The sequence below is a fragment of the Penicillium waksmanii genome, assembly GCF_028829765.1.
Source record: "Penicillium waksmanii strain IBT 27052 chromosome Unknown utg000001l:1.0-4852451.0:1.0-4856178.0, whole genome shotgun sequence".
Taxonomy (NCBI): Eukaryota; Fungi; Ascomycota; class Eurotiomycetes; order Eurotiales; family Aspergillaceae; genus Penicillium; species Penicillium waksmanii.
The window spans coordinates 2,193,398-2,211,831 of NW_026643248.1; the positions used below are offsets into that span (position 1 = coordinate 2,193,398).

At 52.3% G+C, this 18,434-nt stretch overlaps 8 protein-coding genes across 8 annotated transcripts; 4 read left to right on the plus strand and 4 right to left on the minus strand.

The window, feature by feature from the left end:
- Window positions 1-736: 736 nt before the first annotated feature.
- Window positions 737-1,343, plus strand: N7481_000790 (mediator of RNA polymerase II transcription subunit 11; the record flags this gene model as incomplete). The annotated part of the gene is made up of 2 exons (XM_057260009.1): window positions 737-811; window positions 870-1,343. The coding sequence occupies 2 exons, from the start codon at window positions 737-739 to the stop codon at window positions 1,341-1,343; spliced, it is 549 nt and encodes a 182-aa protein (XP_057127841.1).
- A 307-nt stretch (window positions 1,344-1,650) lies between these two features.
- Window positions 1,651-2,833, minus strand: cap2 (F-actin-capping protein subunit beta; the record flags this gene model as incomplete). Its single annotated transcript, XM_057260010.1, has 5 exons — window positions 1,651-1,724; window positions 1,798-1,845; window positions 1,916-2,188; window positions 2,258-2,637; window positions 2,805-2,833. 5 exons carry the CDS (start codon window positions 2,831-2,833, stop codon window positions 1,651-1,653), a joined length of 804 nt encoding a protein of 267 aa, XP_057127842.1.
- Window positions 2,834-3,138: 305 nt separating this feature from the next.
- On the minus strand, window positions 3,139-6,561 carry mph1 (3'-5' DNA helicase; the record flags this gene model as incomplete). Its single annotated transcript, XM_057260011.1, has 1 exon — window positions 3,139-6,561. The coding sequence occupies one exon, from the start codon at window positions 6,559-6,561 to the stop codon at window positions 3,139-3,141; it is 3,423 nt and encodes a 1,140-aa protein (XP_057127843.1).
- Window positions 6,562-7,789: 1,228 nt separating this feature from the next.
- Window positions 7,790-8,472, plus strand: N7481_000793 (uncharacterized protein; the record flags this gene model as incomplete). The annotated part of the gene is made up of 3 exons (XM_057260012.1): window positions 7,790-7,907; window positions 7,972-8,253; window positions 8,324-8,472. The coding sequence occupies 3 exons, from the start codon at window positions 7,790-7,792 to the stop codon at window positions 8,470-8,472; spliced, it is 549 nt and encodes a 182-aa protein (XP_057127844.1).
- Window positions 8,473-9,327: 855 nt separating this feature from the next.
- On the plus strand, window positions 9,328-10,059 carry N7481_000794 (HD domain-containing protein; the record flags this gene model as incomplete). Its single annotated transcript, XM_057260013.1, has 1 exon — window positions 9,328-10,059. One exon carries the CDS (start codon window positions 9,328-9,330, stop codon window positions 10,057-10,059), a length of 732 nt encoding a protein of 243 aa, XP_057127845.1.
- Window positions 10,060-10,639: 580 nt separating this feature from the next.
- On the minus strand, window positions 10,640-13,982 carry N7481_000795 (uncharacterized protein; the record flags this gene model as incomplete). The annotated part of the gene is made up of 2 exons (XM_057260014.1): window positions 10,640-13,718; window positions 13,780-13,982. 2 exons carry the CDS (start codon window positions 13,980-13,982, stop codon window positions 10,640-10,642), a joined length of 3,282 nt encoding a protein of 1,093 aa, XP_057127846.1.
- A 1,255-nt stretch (window positions 13,983-15,237) lies between these two features.
- Window positions 15,238-15,543, minus strand: N7481_000796 (dolichol phosphate-mannose biosynthesis regulatory; the record flags this gene model as incomplete). The annotated part of the gene is made up of 2 exons (XM_057260015.1): window positions 15,238-15,424; window positions 15,494-15,543. The coding sequence occupies 2 exons, from the start codon at window positions 15,541-15,543 to the stop codon at window positions 15,238-15,240; spliced, it is 237 nt and encodes a 78-aa protein (XP_057127847.1).
- A 374-nt stretch (window positions 15,544-15,917) lies between these two features.
- N7481_000797 (uncharacterized protein) lies at window positions 15,918-18,405 on the plus strand (the record flags this gene model as incomplete). Its single annotated transcript, XM_057260016.1, has 2 exons — window positions 15,918-16,219; window positions 16,314-18,405. 2 exons carry the CDS (start codon window positions 15,918-15,920, stop codon window positions 18,403-18,405), a joined length of 2,394 nt encoding a protein of 797 aa, XP_057127848.1.
- Between the last annotated feature and the right edge of the window lie 29 nt (window positions 18,406-18,434).

The window sequence follows — 18,434 nt, forward strand, 5'->3', positions numbered from 1 at the left end:
TGTTCAAGGAAACGCAATGCAGAAACAATATACCCACAGCAAGGACACATGGCCAATTGGACACCATGACCGATTCAAGTTACAATATACTTGCAATGGAAACAAAGATGGAAGTGAAGATACAGAAGCCGAACTTTCAAGCCAACTCGGAGCTTCTCAGGAGGGGAATTGCGGGTGAAACAAGGTGCTCAAGATAAGAGTAAAAAGAAGTACTCACGATTTGATTCAGATTTTGCTGTGACATCGCACCACTCTGCGGCGGAGGCGGGCCAGGTGTAGGCGCATGATGCACCGGAGTGCCAGACAAAGGCTGCTGGGACATAGGCATATTGCCTCCATTTGCGCCAGGTCCCATGCTGCCGCTACGCGGCGCGGGACTGGGGGCACCGCCGGGCGCAGACATGGCAATTGCTTCGGCGAAGATCGCTGGTGCCGATATGCTGACCCAAATACAATCACCGCAAGAAGGTGTCGAGAGGAATCGAATATAGGAGATCGCGAGCTGCGATGGAATTTGATACTGTTGAAGTTGGCGCGGCCGCTGAATCAGCCCTTTCCGGGGATTACACGTGATCGCGGCAGCAAACAGGCGGAGAAGAAGAAGAAGGAACTTGAACCTCCAGAGCTCTGGCGATCGTCATTCTTGATACCTCGGGGCAGCTTTTCAGGGTAATTAATAAACTCTGTCGACGACACCTAGCACACCTAGCTGTGGAATCCTTCAACATACCACATAATGGCAGACGAACTACCTCCCCCGCAAACCTTCACCTCCGCGGACCGAATTCGCCAACTCAATGACATCGACAAGGTAAGAACACCTCCAGAAATAGTGCTATCTTCGATCTTCCTTACTAACCCAGCATCAGGATGTCGCGCAACTCATTAATTCCGCCGGTCTAGCCATCCAGGCCCTCACAAATGCAACCCCCGACTCAAACCCCTCTTCACCAGGACCCGCCTCCCTCGAATCCCACAAAACACAATTCAAAGACGCCACTTCCAAATACTTCGCTCTGCTATCCTCCATAGATGTACGACTACGCAGACAGCTCTACGCGCTAGAAGAAGCTTCTGTCTTGGGTCCCGATACCCCTCAACGGACGGATGCGACAACCACCGGCGGTGCTGGTGGTCCCAATCCTGGCACTGGGCCCGTAGCGGCGGCTGGACCTTCCAATCCTCTGGATGTTAGCTGGTTGAACAGTCGGAAGGACACTGTTGGCAAGGATAAAGAGGCAGAGCTCTGGGCGGCTGCTCGGGAATTTGTGGCGGATTTGGATCAGAAGTCGGTGGACGACTCTCAGTCTACTGGTGATTCGGAGAAAATGCAGGTCGATTGATTGACGGATGGGATAGGTTAATTATGCGCGTTTCTCGAGGGAGAGCAGCGGACGAAACGATATTTCTTTTAAGTTCTTTTTGATACCCCCCAAATCCAGCATGGCTGGCAATATACTACATCTTATCTCACTGAAACAATCCAATGAGCATCAATGATCACTTCATCTTCATCTTCAAGACGTCCCATTGTATGGACAATATTCGCACAATGTTCATAAAGCTAAAGCTGTGCAGAGAACGCAACAATAGACAGTCTAGCATGGGCTCCTGAGCCGCTAACCTGACAATGCTGAATCTATCAAAAAACTATTTCTGCATGGACTTGATCATCTCCAGCTGCGCTGCCCGGTCCCGATTTGTCTCGGATAGAGGTGCCAGACCTAGAAAGAAGTTGTCAATATTCGTCATACTGTGATAAAAGACCGTCGCAAAAGAAAGAGAAAGGCCACTTACTGCGCAGTTCACCCACAACATCCTTGGCCTTGCCGAAGTAAACCTCCTCTGTATAGATCACACACACCGGTTAGCATTTCCAATTCCATTCTCGACGATGGGGCTACGGAGTACATACGTAGCAGGTTGCGCATCTTTAATTCCATATCCTCCACCAGTCTACCCACATTCGCAATATGGCTCGCATCCCCTTGCTCGACAGGGAGATCAGCCTCGATCTGGCGGGTCATGTTACCGCTCAGGTCCATGTCACCGAGAGCGTCACTCTGGTTAGCGAGGTGGAGGATAACAGTGCTGGTAAGCTTGTAGTGGGAGGATCGGGCGCGGTCAGTCGCCTCGAAAACGTGAATGCTATCCCATTCGCCAGAGCTCTGGGAACCTGGAGTGACACCTGGAACCAAAAGAAACATCAGCCGGAGTTCATATTTCCCGCCGCACTTCGAAAAGAGTTTTATCTTACCCTTCTTCAGGAGAACAACGCCGGCGAATCCATCGTCCAAATCCCAAAAGTAGACGCTTCCGACTCCGCCCTCGTAGTACAGCTCGCGGTAAACGTCAAAGGCCTCGTTCGCCGCAACCTCGAGCTTGCGCACCTTCTCACTGGGAACGGTACCATCCTCCAGTGGGGGGTCGAACTCATTGCTCCATGGTGAACGGTAGCTATCGCCGTCACGGTTGTAGTCGCAGAGCAGGTAGTCCCGGTTGGTCTGCGGGCAGCGGCGAACCTCCAGGGGCTGGTCGACGGAGGATAGGAGATCTTCTTGGAGCTCGGGGATAATGGAGTTGATGGCGTTAAGGTTCTTCTTGGTATCGCGCGGGTTTAGGCGTCGGAGGAGGTCGCTGGGAGGAGGGGCATGGTCAGGTCAGCTTGGTGGTCTCTCCATCATCATCATCATGCACATGGGGCGGGGTTGCGGGCGGGCCTGGCATTGTCGATGGCCCGGTTCTGGATTGAAGATGAATCCAGGTATGCAATTGTGTTGGGTGTGTCTATTTACAGTACTTACAGCGCGCTGTCAAACTGTTGATCGGCCATGGTGGAGGAGAGGGGGGGTTGTGGACTTTGGAGTATGTTCTGATCTCCGGGCAAGTTGTTGATGGTTAGAGGTGCGTGCGCATGGGATTCTCGGGCGTGGCGGCAAAATTGGCGATCTACAACTACAAGGGCAAAACAACATCGACGCATCATAAGAAGGGAACCTGTGAGAATTTGGGTCAATTCGACGATTGACCCAGTTTAATTAATATCTGCTATCAACACAACACATGTATATGTACATTTAACCATAACTCGTGACATTCTAGAGACTCCCCCGCAGGATTCATGGTTGAGGGTAGCTCTCACCAATCATCACTGTCCTGAATAACTGGTCTGCTATTACGAGCATTTGGCTTTGGGTTTGGCTCTGGATCTGGATCTGAGTCATTCCTGAAAAAAATGCTGGCATCTGGAAGATCAAAATCGGACCCATCATCACTGAGGTCACTCTCTGGGAGGTTCACGACCTGCTGGAGAGGTTGCGGCACGTCCATTCGATCCTGCAAAGAAGATCGTTGAATAGCCTTCCTCTTGGGGTATGGTTCTATATCAGACGTATTTGGAGACAACAAAAGAGCGGCAATTTCCGCATTTTGAGGACTTAGAGCTGGAGTCTTTGCGGATTTCTTGCCAGAATTGGACTGTCGAGGCGTCTTGGTTGCTTTCTTACTCGATCGACGTTTCTCCGTTGACGCCTTCGAGACCTTCGAAGATGGCCGAGGAGGTGTAGCAGACTCGCGAGCCAAGACTTGCTTGAATCTTGCTTCACAATCAGGACCGGCCCTGTTCATCTTCTGCAAGGTAGTAATCATGCGTTGTGTAAGAGAGCCATGCCGCACGGTTCTGGTGGGTCTTGCAACAAGTTGCAAACGTGGAAACGCATCGTGACGCGGATATCTAATGAACTCCGGCGACGTGTCACCAATGTTTTGATAATGCTGCTCGAGTTCACTTTCCTCAGTCGCATTCAGTAGAACATCCTCCAGAAGCGGGATATCGACAGGTTCAGGGGTGGGTGTGCGAGCTCGTGGTTTTGGCGCTGGCGCCTTGGCTTTCGCTTTCGTTTTCGTTTTTGCTTTGCTAAACCCCTCCTCCAACGTGGAAGCTCGAGTAAACCCTGTCTCGACATCATCAGGCATGTGGAACTTCTTTGGGGGTCTCTTTGGCGCTCGGCCTCGGCGTTTTGGCTCGGGTAGTTCCTGTTGAGAGTTTTCTGGTGGGATTTCGATGATCCTCTTATCAGGTGTTGGGCGTATTCCAGCAGGGAGAATACGAGCAGATCTATCATCATGGAATGTGAATTGAGAGCCACTTGCAATCATCTGTTGCATCTTCTCATAGTTGTCCTTGGCTTTGGTATAGGAATCTTCTTCCTTGCCTTTCATGAGCAAGAGGGTGATGTTTCCTGCTCTCTTACGACCAGTTCGACCCATACGTTGTAGCATGCGGATTGGAGAGGCCGAGGAGTCATAACAGACAATGAGGTCTACTTCTCCAATATCTAGACCTTCCTCTCCGATTGAGGTAGCGACAATCGTATTATATTTTCCTGCCTTGAACTCTTCAATGATCCTGAGCTGCGTCTTCTGGTCCATACCCTCGGAGCCTTTGGCACTACTTTGGCCGACGAAGATATGGGGCCGAATCATCGGCGCATAACGCTTGAGCACTCTGGTTACCTCTTCGGCACTGTCACGGAAGTGAACGAAAATCATCACTCGAGTGGCCGGATGGTCGGTATTTTCACCGGTGTCCCGCCCCTCGCCTGCGTCCATGAAATGATTGAGAATGACAGACTTGAGGTACTCGAGTTTCGGATGGCCGATGAATTCGGGGTTTTTGCTCCAAGGTTCAAGATGACCCATGAGCTTTTTGAAGCTCTCATCTTGCACCACTTGCTTCTGATATTTTCCACCTTTCTGGCCATCAGTACCGGACTTGAAGTGGTGCAGATGGCGATAAAAGGGCACAATGCCGTGGAATTTCAATAGGTCGATAGCATGGGCAAGACTGGCAAGTAACGTGAAGATCGCATTGACCTTGCCTTTCAACCCAAAATTTGCGTTTCGGCCAGCGTCTGATTGCATCCATTTTTGCCGGGCCATGGTGAGACCATATGCTGTGAGTGCCATGGGATCCCTGCCCCAATATGCATTCAGGGTCGTCAACTGCTCTACCAACGGGCGTAGTGTTGTGGACATAAGATCCATGCAGAAGAGCATCTCCTCGGAATTCTCGAATGTTTCGATCTCGATATTACGGGCATGCACATAATCCCGAATATCAATGGAATTCTCTGTACGGATCTCCACCCTCGAGATGTCCAGCCCATCAATAACTGCCTGGACCGATTCCACGGTCGATCCTGGTGTTGCAGTCAGCGCGAGAACGCGGAAACTTTGATTGTAGCGCCGTAGGAATTTGACCACTTCAACGTAGGCATAGCCACCAGTCGCACGGTGAGCCTCATCGACAACGAGCAATACAATGCGCTTGGGATCAGCAATGCCAGTCTTCAAGTCGTTTATCAGCGTTTGTGGTGTCATAAAGAATACGCGCTTAGATTGCCATTCTTCTGCGCGAATTCCGGGTGCTGCGCCTCCCGTAAGCATCGTTGTTTGCGATCGAGGTATGCCGGCAATGTCTAGACACGCCGAGACCTGTTGTGAAACCAGGGGTTTGGTCGGGGCAACGAAGACAATCTGCGCATCTTTCGTCCATCGAAACCAGTTGAGCATGACGGTTGCCGCGATAAAGGTCTTTCCCAGACCTGTCGGCAACGCAACCAGCAGGTTATGGAAGAGACCTTTCTGGGCAATGTTGTACTGATAGTCGCGCGTTTTTCCCAAATTTGTCGGATACCACCATGTGTCGAGGGCATCTTGATTGAGCTTGTGCTGTGTTGGACGCTCGACCTTATCAGGCGGCGGCGGGTGGTGTTCTTGGGGTGGTAGGAGGTCCGGATTCTGTGCTGTCATTCCGTAAAGAGTACTTTGGCGAGTGTATTTTGGATGGTCTGTAGGGCGAGAGAAGCTCGACTGGAAGGAACTTGTTTGCGCAGGTCGGGTTACCGGCGAAAGATTTGGGGACGAGTCGAACGCATCGTCAGGAATGTCGATTAGCTCGAAAGAGACATCCAGCGACGGAGCTTCATGAGCCTGGTTGGACATTACTCGCTGATGGCCTGTATTTGTTGGTTTTTGAGGCTCCCATGCTGTTCTGAACGGCTTCTCCTCTTCGAATGCATCCAGGGAAGCAGCCAGCGCCGCCCTCAGTTCTTCCTCCTCATTGTAATCATTGTTCGAGTGTCGCTTTGAATTGTTCAATTCGGGAGTTCGGATCGGTTCCGGAGTGGGCGATTTCGGGTCCGGCTTTTTCCATCTAGGACCTCGAATGCGTTCAGGGCTGGAGTCGGGTTGCGTGAGTTGCGTGACAAACATGTTCTCTTGGAAATTGCTTTGTTTCGGAACAAAGCTCCGGTTTTTGGGTCGCTGTTGGAGATCTTCATAGTCGGAGGACGGGTCGCGGCGATCTTCCATCAGACTGCCATCCATCGACAAGGCCGAATCAGTCTCGGACGCCGCATCGTCGATGAGACCTGCCCCGCGTACTGGCGAGTGAACGCGACGGCGTTTCGTGGGTCGGGGTGAAGGGAGGTGTTCGGCGGGGGTACTTGGGACAACAAAGTCATCATCATCGAAGTAGTCCGACTCGGAGTCGGACATGTCGCCTGGTTATCTCCAAAGTGAGCCCCAGCTTAAGGCATCCAAAGCTTCGGGGTGTCCTGGGGTGACCTGGCGCGCCGCGGCGCGTCGCGATATCATGTGACTATCGCCGAAGTGTTTGGCATGTTTGTTTTGTTCCTGCAGGGGTAATAGGCCAGTCACAATGCAATTTCGAACAGACTACAAAGTACGAAATAAAAAGGAAATTAAAAATTAGAAATAAATAAAATAGAGTCAATGCACTCACACTCAGCGCTCAGTTGTTCAGCTCTTCAGCTCTTCAGCTCTTCAGCGATTCGGGTGAATTCAGTGCTGGTTTGGGCCCATCCATAATTTTCATGAGGGATCCCCCACGCTGTTGCAGACTGCAAATTTGACTAGCATCAAAATCAATAACATGTCTCCGAAGGGGTATCACTTGCAGATTCGGCTGAGGGTCCACTGGATCCCTCACACAGATTACCAGTGGCCATTGCAGGTCCCTGCCCTAGCCACGCTAGCTAGGGGCACCATGGACAGGAACAGAGAGAGAGCCATGGGAAACTCATATTGGAAGCATGAATGTCACCGCCATTGCTATCTGGCGATGTATGTATTCTCTGCACTTCGTACAAAGTGGACAAAGTGCACCAAGTGCCATCCAGGATCCGAACAGTCGATCGCGGGCACAGCCGAGCATCCCCAGATTTGACAGATCCACCGAGGGGCCCCGTTAGCGCAAAGAGATAGGGTAAGGGATATGCACCAGATGAGAACCTTTTCTTCCCAACATGGTATCCCTCAGGCGATCCCTTCATCAATTGGGGTCCCCATTGGACCAACTGGAAAGGCCATTCCTTAGCGCGGATGCACCCTTGGACCCTGGCGAGAAACAGGTAGAAAATCCCGGATGGGTCAAATCTGAGACCCAACGAATGAGAGTCCTCGCCCCAATCACCCTGGTCTTTTTTTAATCTTCTAGTTGCTCGTTTGAGCTCGGTGGCCCTTGTTTGGGGCAAAAGTGAGGAGAAGAGAGGAGTTTGTTCACCAGACTTGTGGTCCGAGGGGGGGAAGAACGAAAAAAACCCAAACAGGCGACTATTTATTCCCTTCAGCTTTCCTTCTTCTCCTTCTGCCTCTCACCCTCTCATTCCCCAAAGTCTTTCGTTGACCACTATCTGCTGTCGCTACCTTCGTTTCTCATTCAATTCATTCCAGTTCAATTCAATTAACCTTCCCGCCTTTCACCATGAAGCTGAACATCCTCGCCCTCTCTGCTCTGCTGGCCCTCGCTGCCGCTGAGACAACCACCACCGCAGCTGAGACTACCACAACCTTGACTCCGGAGGCCCAGTGCGCGAAGAGCTGTATGCTAGAAACACAACAAATTCCCTATTCTTTTCTCCCCCTGCTAACTCCTTTGACCTTTAGGTGCCGCTAAGGACATCTGCTGTACCGCCAAGTGCTACAAGGTTCCCTGCCCCGACAAGACCCAGGTCAACGACACCAACAGCTGTGTCGCCGCCTGCCCTCAGGGTACCGGCACTGCTGCCGATACCAAGAAGTACACCGACTGCCAGCAGGCCTGCTTCAGCTCCCACTACTTCCCCATTGACGGCACCTCTGCCACTGACTCCTCCGGCTCTGGAACCACTGCCTCTGGCAGCTCGGCCACCGAGACTGGCTCTAGCTCCTCCAGCACCGAGACTGGTTGTATGTGCTCCCACTTCCCCACCACACCTCTGATGATCGTCGATCGCCCTAACTAACTTCCTCCCTCCAGCCAATGCTTCCGGCACCGCTAGCGGCTCCGCCAGTGGCACCACCGAGACTGGCTCTGCCCACACTAGCAACGCCGCCAACGCCAATGTCAAGCTAGGCGCCTCCAGCGCCGGCCTCTTCGGCCTTGTCCTCGCTGCCTTCGCTCTCTAAGCGTAGCATGTCCTGTCCTCGTGCAAATGGGTGTCTCAGAACCTTTTTTTCTCTCTCTTAATATCCAGGAGAACCGACGATGGAACCATCACCCATCTGATCCGGTCCCTAATTTTTAGTTTCTTTCCACCTGTGTGATAGTATTCGATTACCTGGTTTAGAGCCCTACTGCAACTTGAAGTGAATGATGAATAATTTTTTCCCCCAGGGCAAATCTTTTCCCTTTTTACAAGGGTCGGTCCGCATGACCTCGTACATTATTTAGACTCTTTTTTTAGAACCCGCATTCCTCGGTCTTTATTCCAATGGGTACAGTACATCTGTAGCATAGCTAGTGTGCTGGTACGGTAAGTACGCGTCGATCAATTGGGCATCCTCTAGTAATCCAGCTGTCGCATTCCGCAGATCAGGCCCCACCCTTGTAAGTTCCCCGCATGGGAACGTTGGGCAGGATAGTCGGATTTGAATCTGCACTGGCGAGGCACTTGGTCCGTAGGCTGTATGCACGCACGGCAAAGAGAGCTTGAACTTCAAGTTGAACCTTCCAAGGTTCCAAACCTTGGAAAAGGGGAAGGTTGCAGCGAGGCTGAGGCACCTCGGGATTCACCTTCACCTTCACCGCCAACGAATTTCTTGTTTACTGCGGGGAAAGTTCAAGTTCTGCGTGATATATGTTTCCGCAAATACACAACTTGAATTTCACAGACATATTGAAGGTCAGTTACAACATAGAAGCTTGAATTCCAAGGATAACCCCTACTAGTACCACGTCAAGCATTTACATCATGTTTCATCTGAAAAATCCAACTAACATCCTCACAGCCATCTGCCTACAGCAGGGAAAACAACGTGACAATGGACGAAACAAGCCCGCAATTCACAACCCTCTACGACGCAATGTCAACATTCGTCAACACCTGCATGTCCGGCCACGACCCCTCCCACAACCCAGCCCACGTGCACAGAGTCGTAGCCCTAGCCAACAAAATCCTCGCCTCCGAGCGCGCCCTGCACCCAACAACACCCTACTCCGGAGCCGTCGTCAAACTCGCAGCTTTACTCCACGACATCGGAGATAAGAAGTACCTGCACAGTCTCGCGTCGGTACTAGGATCAGAATCAGACAGCCAAGCCTCAACCCCAGCCTCAACCCTCGACCCAACGACAATGGTCCACCACGCGCTCATCAAGAATGGCGCCCCAGAAGATCTAGCCTCAAGGGTTCAGACGATAGTATCGCATGTATCGTATTCAACCGAGATCAAGGATCCAGCCGTGATTCGACGACTGATTGATGAGGAGGGATTTATTGAACTGGCTATTGTTCAGGATGCAGATCGTCTGGATGCGATTGGGGCTGTTGGAATTGGGCGAACGTTTACTTTTCTCGGTGCGCAGGGAAAGAAATTTCTTGTTGATGGGAAGTGGGATATGAATAATTCTATTGAGCATTTTGGGGATAAGTTGGAGCTTTTGGAGGGAATGATGAAGACGGGGACGGGGAGGGAGATGGCTAGGGTGCGGACGGAGAGATTGAAGGTTTTTCGGGAGTGGTGGGAGGAAGAGATGGAGCTTGTTTCGTCGTAAGTATAGGATTGAGATATCTACTCTACTATATTCTCCTTCTCCAGGAAAAAAAATGATCTATGTTGAATATTGTTGAGCCGGATAAGGCTTGATTCGTTGTATTGCGATTAAGCCCAAAACGAGTGATAGGCGGATCGTCATCCCAGAGAGAGGAGTGAGAGCCCTTCGGAGTCACTTCGAAACCCAAGAAAGAGAGAGAAGATTCAAAACATTATGAAACGGACATAAAGAGAGGGTGAAAACTGAGCATGCAAAAAACCTTCCATCTATCAAAGTTGTAGAACAAAATCAGTACAGGGTTGGGGGTATTGTAATTTCTGTTGAGCAGTGTGGTGTCAAAAAAAGTGCTGGAAAGCAAAGATAAAAGAACCGAAAAGAGAACAGGCAGAACGATCCCGCGAAGAGGATACATCTGATGCAATTTCTTAGATATGGTCAAAGAAGCAGAAAAAGCCCAAAACTCCGGCTGCAAGTCTTCAACGCCGCGCGAGCAGGAAATGGAAATCTAAATCATCAGCATCCGAGACGGAGGCAATGCAAGAAAAAACAAAAGAAAAAAGAAAACAAAACAAAAAGAAAATCAAACCCGATCCCTTGCGAAGTCTAGGACTTCGCAGTCGTCCTCAAAGAACCCATCATCCGCCTTCAGAGGAGTAGAGTGTTTCTTCTTGCGTCGGGTCGTGATGACAACTTCTTCCACGTTGCCCGTGCTGTTTCCAAGGGTAATGAGGTTCTCCATATCCCCACCAGCCCCCAGAGAATGTCCATGAACGGCGGCGTTCTCATCTTCATCATCCCCATTGCTATCACCGCTGTTGCTGTAGGATCTGACGTGCACTTTCGTGGTAGGCATGTCATTCCCAAAAACCCACTGACCGCTGGGAACAGACGCTCCAGTCTCCGTAGAAAAGACATGAAGACTGACACGCTGATCTGTATGGAAAGGTTGGTATGGGGTGTTGGTCTCGATCTCAGCCTGGGAAAGAGGCTGGCAGAACGGTTTGGCCGCACTGGTTGGTTGCGAGCTGACCGATGGCAAGAGAAGAGAGGCATGGACAACCACCCCTGGATCATACGCCACAAGAGGTGCTGGACCACAGGCGTTCTGCAAATTGGCAGGTAGCTTGAACTGACTTTCTTTGCCACCTATAACAGAGTGAAACTGACGGTTCTTCTGGTTTGTGGGACCTTTCTTGAGTCGGTATAGCTTGAAATTCCCGTCGTCGACCACTCCCAGGAGAACGGAACCCTTATTTAAAACCCACATGACTCGGTATGATGCCGGGTCCCGAGCAAGACCAGTCAAATGCAGCCGGTTTTCACCGACATGTCGGAGAGTGTGGACAGTACCCGTGGCAGCTGCACCCATGGACTTGCTCAACCCGGCGGCCACAACCTTCCCACCTTTGATGCTAGCTGCAGTTGGCAATGCAAATCCACTCATACCCGAGAACCCCGCACCAGATGCAGGAACACGGTCCCTGACAGCCGAGAAGAACGGCTGAGTCCGGCCTCCAACAAGCTTCATTGCCGCAGACAACGGATTGCCGGTGTTCGGTTGGAAAGAGACATCATCGCTTGCAGGTTCAACGGACGGCGATCGTTTCCCTGCAGAGCGAGCTCGTCGGAACGGCGGCCATTGAAATGCACTCTGAGGTAGGTCAAAGACATGGACTGTGCCCTTTCTTGTAATAACTGCCAACCGATCCCCAACGGGTGGTGTCCATATCACATCCATAATGCTAGACGTGGTTAATCTTGCGTATCTTGCCACCTGTCGCACATTTGGGCTGTGGGAATTGTGATCATCAGCGATGAAAGCCATCGCTCGACAATGTTTGAGCTGCATAAGATCCCAAACATATTGCACATCCCCTTTCTTGCTACCCGTGAAGAGCATTAGGCCATTCGGGGATAGCGAGAGAAAACTACAGCCATTGGGAACCTGGAAGGTAGCCACAGGATAAAGTGATGCGGATTTTGTATCCACGCCATCATCAAAGCGCTTGAGGTCAATGATGGAAACCGTATCTGGCTCGGGCGAGGACGTTGCCTGGGTGTCTTGAGCATGAGTCGGAGGGAATGCCCCATAACCTTGGGCCATGTTCTCGGGAAGCCGATTTGGTCGAGAGGGAGGTGGCGTGCCGGGGGCCTGTGGACTATTCCAGTAGTTATTCCAGGCCTGGAGTCCCTGGTCACCCATCCAGCGGGCACCTTTCACCAGTTCCTGGGTAACACCTCGAGCCATCTTATTAAGGAAGCTCTCTCCTTCCCCCACGTCAGTTGCACAGTTGACAGATGGCACACTAGGAGGACTGCGAGTTTCCAATCCTTGGGCTTTGTCATGCATCAAACCCGGGGGTACAATGCCCTGGATCGATCCTCGGTAAGAGGTTGAAGGGGGCACGATAGTTAACCATCTTCCTTGCAAGGCCAATATAGGCCGCTCAGTAGGAAAAGTGCGGGGAGCGTCGCTGTGAGAACCATCAGGATCAGTAGAGCTCGACGAGGTGGAATATCGTCGGATTTCTCCGGTCTGAATATTAGTCCAGGTCTTCCCCAAACACTGATAGATATCTGGTGAGGTGTAACGGAAGACATAAACCTCTCCGCTAATACCAGAAGCAACTACCAGATGATTTCCACTTGTGAAAAGTTTCAGGCTGCCAATAGGCAACGGAGCAAAAGAAGGCTGGCCGGGAATATTCTCCAACGCCGGCATGGCTTTGCTCGCGAACAACGTGGCAATGTGTGTTCCAGACCGCAAGGAATATACCTGAACTCTGGTTTGATACAGTGAAGGCTCAGATCTTCTATCACCCGAACGGCCTCGCGCCATCGATGGGGAAGCTTCACGAACATCAGAGCCTGCAGAGGAAGCGGGCGCCTCCTCTTCACTTGAGGGAATCGGGCCGTGGATCGTGACTGCAATGTGCGGTTGAGATGCTGTATGTGAGTCATTGAATGACTGTCCAGACAAGATCTTTGCTTCGAGAACCCTGCCACCGAGACCAGTGATCTGCCCGACTAGGCGGGTCCGGCGGTCTTCAACAGCGAGGATCTCCACGGCACCATCAGAGCCTACCACCAAGACAGTGATCCCCGCCCGAGGTGATTTCGCCGAGAAGCTGGGTAGAGTATCAAAACCGCAAAATGAATAGGCTGCATCGCTTGAAGCCCGGAGCTGGGCGCCAAGGTCGATATCGGGAGCACCGTAAAAGTGCGCTTGGGGAAGATGGGGAGGAGGTGCGAGATTGCTCAGCGGACTGCCATAAGACTGACTCTTCCTGCGGTCTACAGACGGCTGCCGGGATTGCATACTGCTTCGGTAACCACTTCCATAACTGAAGGGTCGAATACGGGTGGGTGGCGATGCCGAGGAAGGTTGACTGAAGCCACCTCTCGCTTGGATGGCGGGAAAGTTGATGGGCGACTCATGGGGCATATCACCATCCATGAGATCGGTGGGCGGGCTCTTTCCATATGGTACAGACTGGGCCCAGGTGTCTGTACGAGTAACGACGTCGGTCTCGGCGGTCCCATCGATTGTGTCGAGGGCATCCAGCACGGGCGAAGCGACGACGGGGTTAACATCATTGTTTAGCGTGGGGTCAGGGCATGACGAGGGCTCGACGGGGGCTACCGGAGAAGCTTGAAGCCTGGAGAAATGTGTTAGCGATCTTTGGATGGTTGGAGATGGGTCTGGGTCTAGGTCTAGACCTGGAGGTTTCATACAGGTGGTCCGGTGGGGTTTCCGTCACAGCCCTAGCCGCCGCCTTGGCCTTTTTTTTATTCTTCTTTTTGCTCTTTCCAGTTGGCTCATGCTCCTGAACTGGGCGACTCTGATCCGTATTGAAAGTGGGTTCGTCTTCCCAAGACTGGCTGTACTGGCGATTCGGATCGTCAGACGCTGCCGGGGGCATTCACCTGGGGGGATGCCTCTGGGAGGCAACTAAGGATAAGGAGGCAGAGGACGACCGCTCTCAAGACCTTTCCGGGGGTCTGAGAACGGAGAGGAGAGGGAGGTTGAACCGACTGCTTCAGATGCAAACGAAGGCGGGGCTGAAGCTAGCCAGTCGGTACTAAGGCGGGGGCGGTAGATCTGATGATGATCAGTTACATCAGAGACCGATCTGTCATGCAGGGAGATCTTAACCCCTGAGGGCCAAGAGGTTTATCCCAGGTCTTCAACGGATACTCACCTATATAGTCTTGAGGTGGGCGATTCAGCCAGGGAAGTTGTTGTGCTGTTGGGTGTTGTTGTTGATGGACGTATCGTCGAGCGGAGTCGCTCGTCGATACGCGGGGAAGCTGTTGATAAGAGCGATAGGCGCAAAACACCGGGTGGACAGGGGAGGAAGTCCAACGAGTGAAGATGAAGTATCAGATCAAGTGTTGAGCTCAGGTTCAAGTTCAAGTTTCCAGTTTTCAAGTATTCACGATCAAAGGGGGAACCCTTGGGGAAAAAGGAGGAAGAAGATAAGAGGAGGAGGGGGGGGGGAAACACTGAGAGGGGGAAAGGACCCGCGGTACCTGAGTCAGACAGCGCCTTTGGGGAAAGGCTGACCCCGTCATTCTCCGGCGCAGCTGGGCATGTCACTTCCCCACTCCAGCCTTTGGGCCTTTGCCTTTGCCTCTGCCTTTGCAGAGACAAAGGCTTAGCTAAGAAATGGCCACCCGGTCATCCGTGGAACAAGTGATCCATTCAAGGAAATCCGATCATAGCCGCCTTTCATCGAGGGTCACGGGTCGAACCCCCTTCATCATTCGTTTTATTTGCGAATCCGGGAACCTGGGAACTTGGGGATCGCCCAAGCGCGAACTGCCTACCTCATACTCGGGGGCCTGTTCGCAAGGTCCCTGGGCAGAGAGAGAGAGACGGGGGGGGGGGAGATATCTTGTTTTCTTTTGTTTTTGTGATGTTACTTTTCTATTAGTTGATAGTGATAGGTGATAGTCGCCATCTATCCCGAGTGAACTTTGAATCCAGCAGACCATCAGGCCAAACAGTAAGAATAAGAGTTACACATCCTTGGCTTGGAAGAAATTTATCAAAAACAGGCGTGGACGAGATGATGATACAAAGGCCCGTGGGGCCGGAATCGCATAGTTCCATCCATTAGGATACATCCCCAGATCTGCTCCCCCTCCCCCCCTTTTAAGATGCCACCGCGTCACTTAGGTCTTCTTCTTAGCCGCAGCCTTGGCCTTGGCCGCCTTCTTCTTGTTGCTGTTGATCATGACGATGCCTATGAAGGTACCAACCACGGCCGATCCCAGGAGGGTCAGGATAACAGGGATACGGATGGCCCAGACGCGCGGAGGGGAAGATGTCATGGAGAGGGTGGCCCGGGTCGACAAATGGCTGTTGACAACGATTAGCAATGATTCAGTTAGATCCAACCAGATTCATTTCCAGTATCATACCATCAACAGTGTCCATGCGGTATAGTAGAGAAAGATTGCGGTGGCGGCCAAAAGCATGGCGGAACCCACGAGTTGACGCCAGCTAGATCTCTCGATTAGTGGAAGGTCATGACAGGGCGCGCAACAATCTGGAAGAGGAAGAGACAATACCATTCTGTGGAAGAAGTGATCGCTTATAAAAAAGGAAAGGAATGACAAAAGGAACAAGCCCACGAGAGAAAAAAAAGAAGGGAGAGCTGCAACGGAGACCAGCGTGGCCGGCGCCGGCGATCTGTCGCGCTGTCAGGAGCTATCACGTGACATGCGCGAAAAGGTTCTAATCCGCTCCAACTGCTCTCGATCCGCAACCACTTGTCGACCAGGAGCTTCCTCCCTCCACTTCCCCCCCTCCACCCGCTATTTGAATCATTGGACTTCCTCCAGTATTCATAATGTCGGATCCAGTGGTCCTACAGTCTGCGGTCCGTGTGCCGACCCCTCCCCCGGGCGCCGACTCCCCAACCGCAGCCTCTCGAAAGCGCTCACCTCCTTCTCGGTCGCCCTCGCCCAATCGCCGTCGGTCGCCACCGGGTGACTCCCACAGCAGGGAAAATGCCGATGTGCCTGGGATGGATGATGATCGCGCAATTGAAAGAGAGCGACAGCTTGCCGAGCGAGTGCGCGAACATGAAAAGAAGGAGGCTGCTCGCAAGCCCATGACCGAGGAGGAAAAGCAAGCATCGGCCAAGGCAGAGTACGAGAAGCTGTTAAATATGCGATCCGGTGGCACATATATCCCCCCCAGCACGACTTCGTGCACTGCAGGCCCAGATCACCGACAAGACCAGCAAGGAGTACCAGCGCATGGCCTGGGAGGCGCTGAAAAAGTCGATCAACGGTCTGATCAACAAAGTCAATGTCTCGAATATCAAATATATCGTCCCCGAACTTTTTGGTGAAAACTTGGTTCGTGGACGCGGCTTGTTCTGTCGTTCCATCATGAAGGCGCAGGCGGCCAGTTTGCCCTTTACGCCTATCTATGCAGCCATGGCGTCCATCGTCAACACCAAACTACCCCAGGTGGGAGACCTGCTGTTGTCTAGATTGATCACACAGTTCCGCAAAGCATTTAAAAGAAACGATAAGGCCGTCTGCATTTCCTCCACGACATTCATTGCGCACCTGTGCAACAACCAAGTCGCCCACGAAATGCTTGCAGCTCAAATCCTCCTACTCCTTCTGCACAAGCCAACGGATGACAGCGTCGAGATCGCTGTAGGACTTACTCGCGAAGTTGGTCAGCACCTGGAGGAAATGAACCCTCCGATCGCCCTCGCGGTATTCGACCAGTTCCGCAATATCCTCCACGAGGCCGACATCGACAAGCGTATCCAATATATGATTGAGGTGCTTTTTCAAGTGCGCAAGGATCGATACAAGGACAACCCGTCCGTTAAGGAGGAACTTGATCTGGTAGAAGAAGAGGATCAGATCACCCACCGCCTGGGTTTGGATGACGATCTCGAGACCCAAGACACCCTCAATATCTTCAAATTCGACCCCGAGTGGGAAGAACACGAGGAGGCCTACAAGAAATTGAAGGGCGAGATTCTGGGTGAGGATAGCGATGAGGATGGAGATGATGACGATGATGACGAAGACGAGAGCTCGGATGATGAATCGGACGCGGAGGAACAGAAAATGGACATCAAGGACCAGACCAACACAAACCTGGTCAACTTGCGACGAACGATCTACCTGACTATCATGTCGAGTATCGATTTCGAAGAATGCTGCCACAAATTGATGAAGATCAACCTTCCTGCAGGCCTGGAGCCTGAATTACCGTCGATGATCATCGAGTGTTGCTCCCAGGAAAGAACGTACTCCAAGTTCTATGGGCTTATCGGTGAACGATTCGCCAAGATCAATCGCCTCTGGTCCGATCTCTTTGAGGCTGCATTTGCCAATTACTATGACACTATCCACCGCTACGAAACAAACCGTCTGCGCAATATCGCGCGTTTCTTCGGACATATGATCAGCAACGATGCCATCGGCTGGCACGTTCTGTCCGTAATTCACATGAACGAGGAGGAAACTACCTCGAGCAGTCGTATCTTCATCAAGATTCTGTTCCAGGACTTAGGAGAACATCTCGGCTTGCCCGGCTTGCAGGCCCGTTTCAGAGACGAAATCCTCCGTCCCAACTTCGAAGGCCTCTTCCCGACAGAGAACCCTCGCCAAACCAGATTCTCTATCAACTATTTCACCAGCATTGGCATGGGTGTCTTGACAGAGGACATGCGCGAGCATCTCAAGAATCTCCCCCGACCCACTGTGCCAGCCCTGCCAGCAGCTCGTGCCTCCCGCTCCCCTTCTTCCCGGTCATATTCGTCCGACAGCCGCTCTTCTGGCTCCCGATCTCGATCCCGCTCCCGCTCTTATTCCTACTCTCGCTCTCCTTCTAGAGATCGCGGCCGGTCTTACACCCGCTCCGTCACCCCTTCTTCGCGAGGCCGCAGCTACACTCCATCTCGCTCGCGCTCGCGCTCAGGAACTCCTCCTCGCCGTGCCAGACATGCTACATCCAGTCGATCACCAGCCGATGGCTCCCGATCCCAATCCCGATCACGCACTCCGGCTAAACGGTCCCGAGGCCGTTCCTACGATTCACGTACCCCCAGTCGCAGCCGGTCTCGATCGGCCACACCACCCCGTCGTGGACAGGCTTCTGGCCGCAGACGGACTCGCAGCTATTCGAGATCTCTGTCTCGCTCTGTGACACCTCCCCGCCAGAGACCTGCCGCAAAGGATGCCCACTCACCTTCTTCTCCGCCGCGCCGGAGACGTAATTCGTCCTCTGTCTCCGGTAGTCCCCCCAGACGCCGGGATTATTCGCGAGGTAGAAGCGCATCACGAACGCCGCCTCGCCGTTGATAGTCTATTGCACAATGGCAATACGCCAA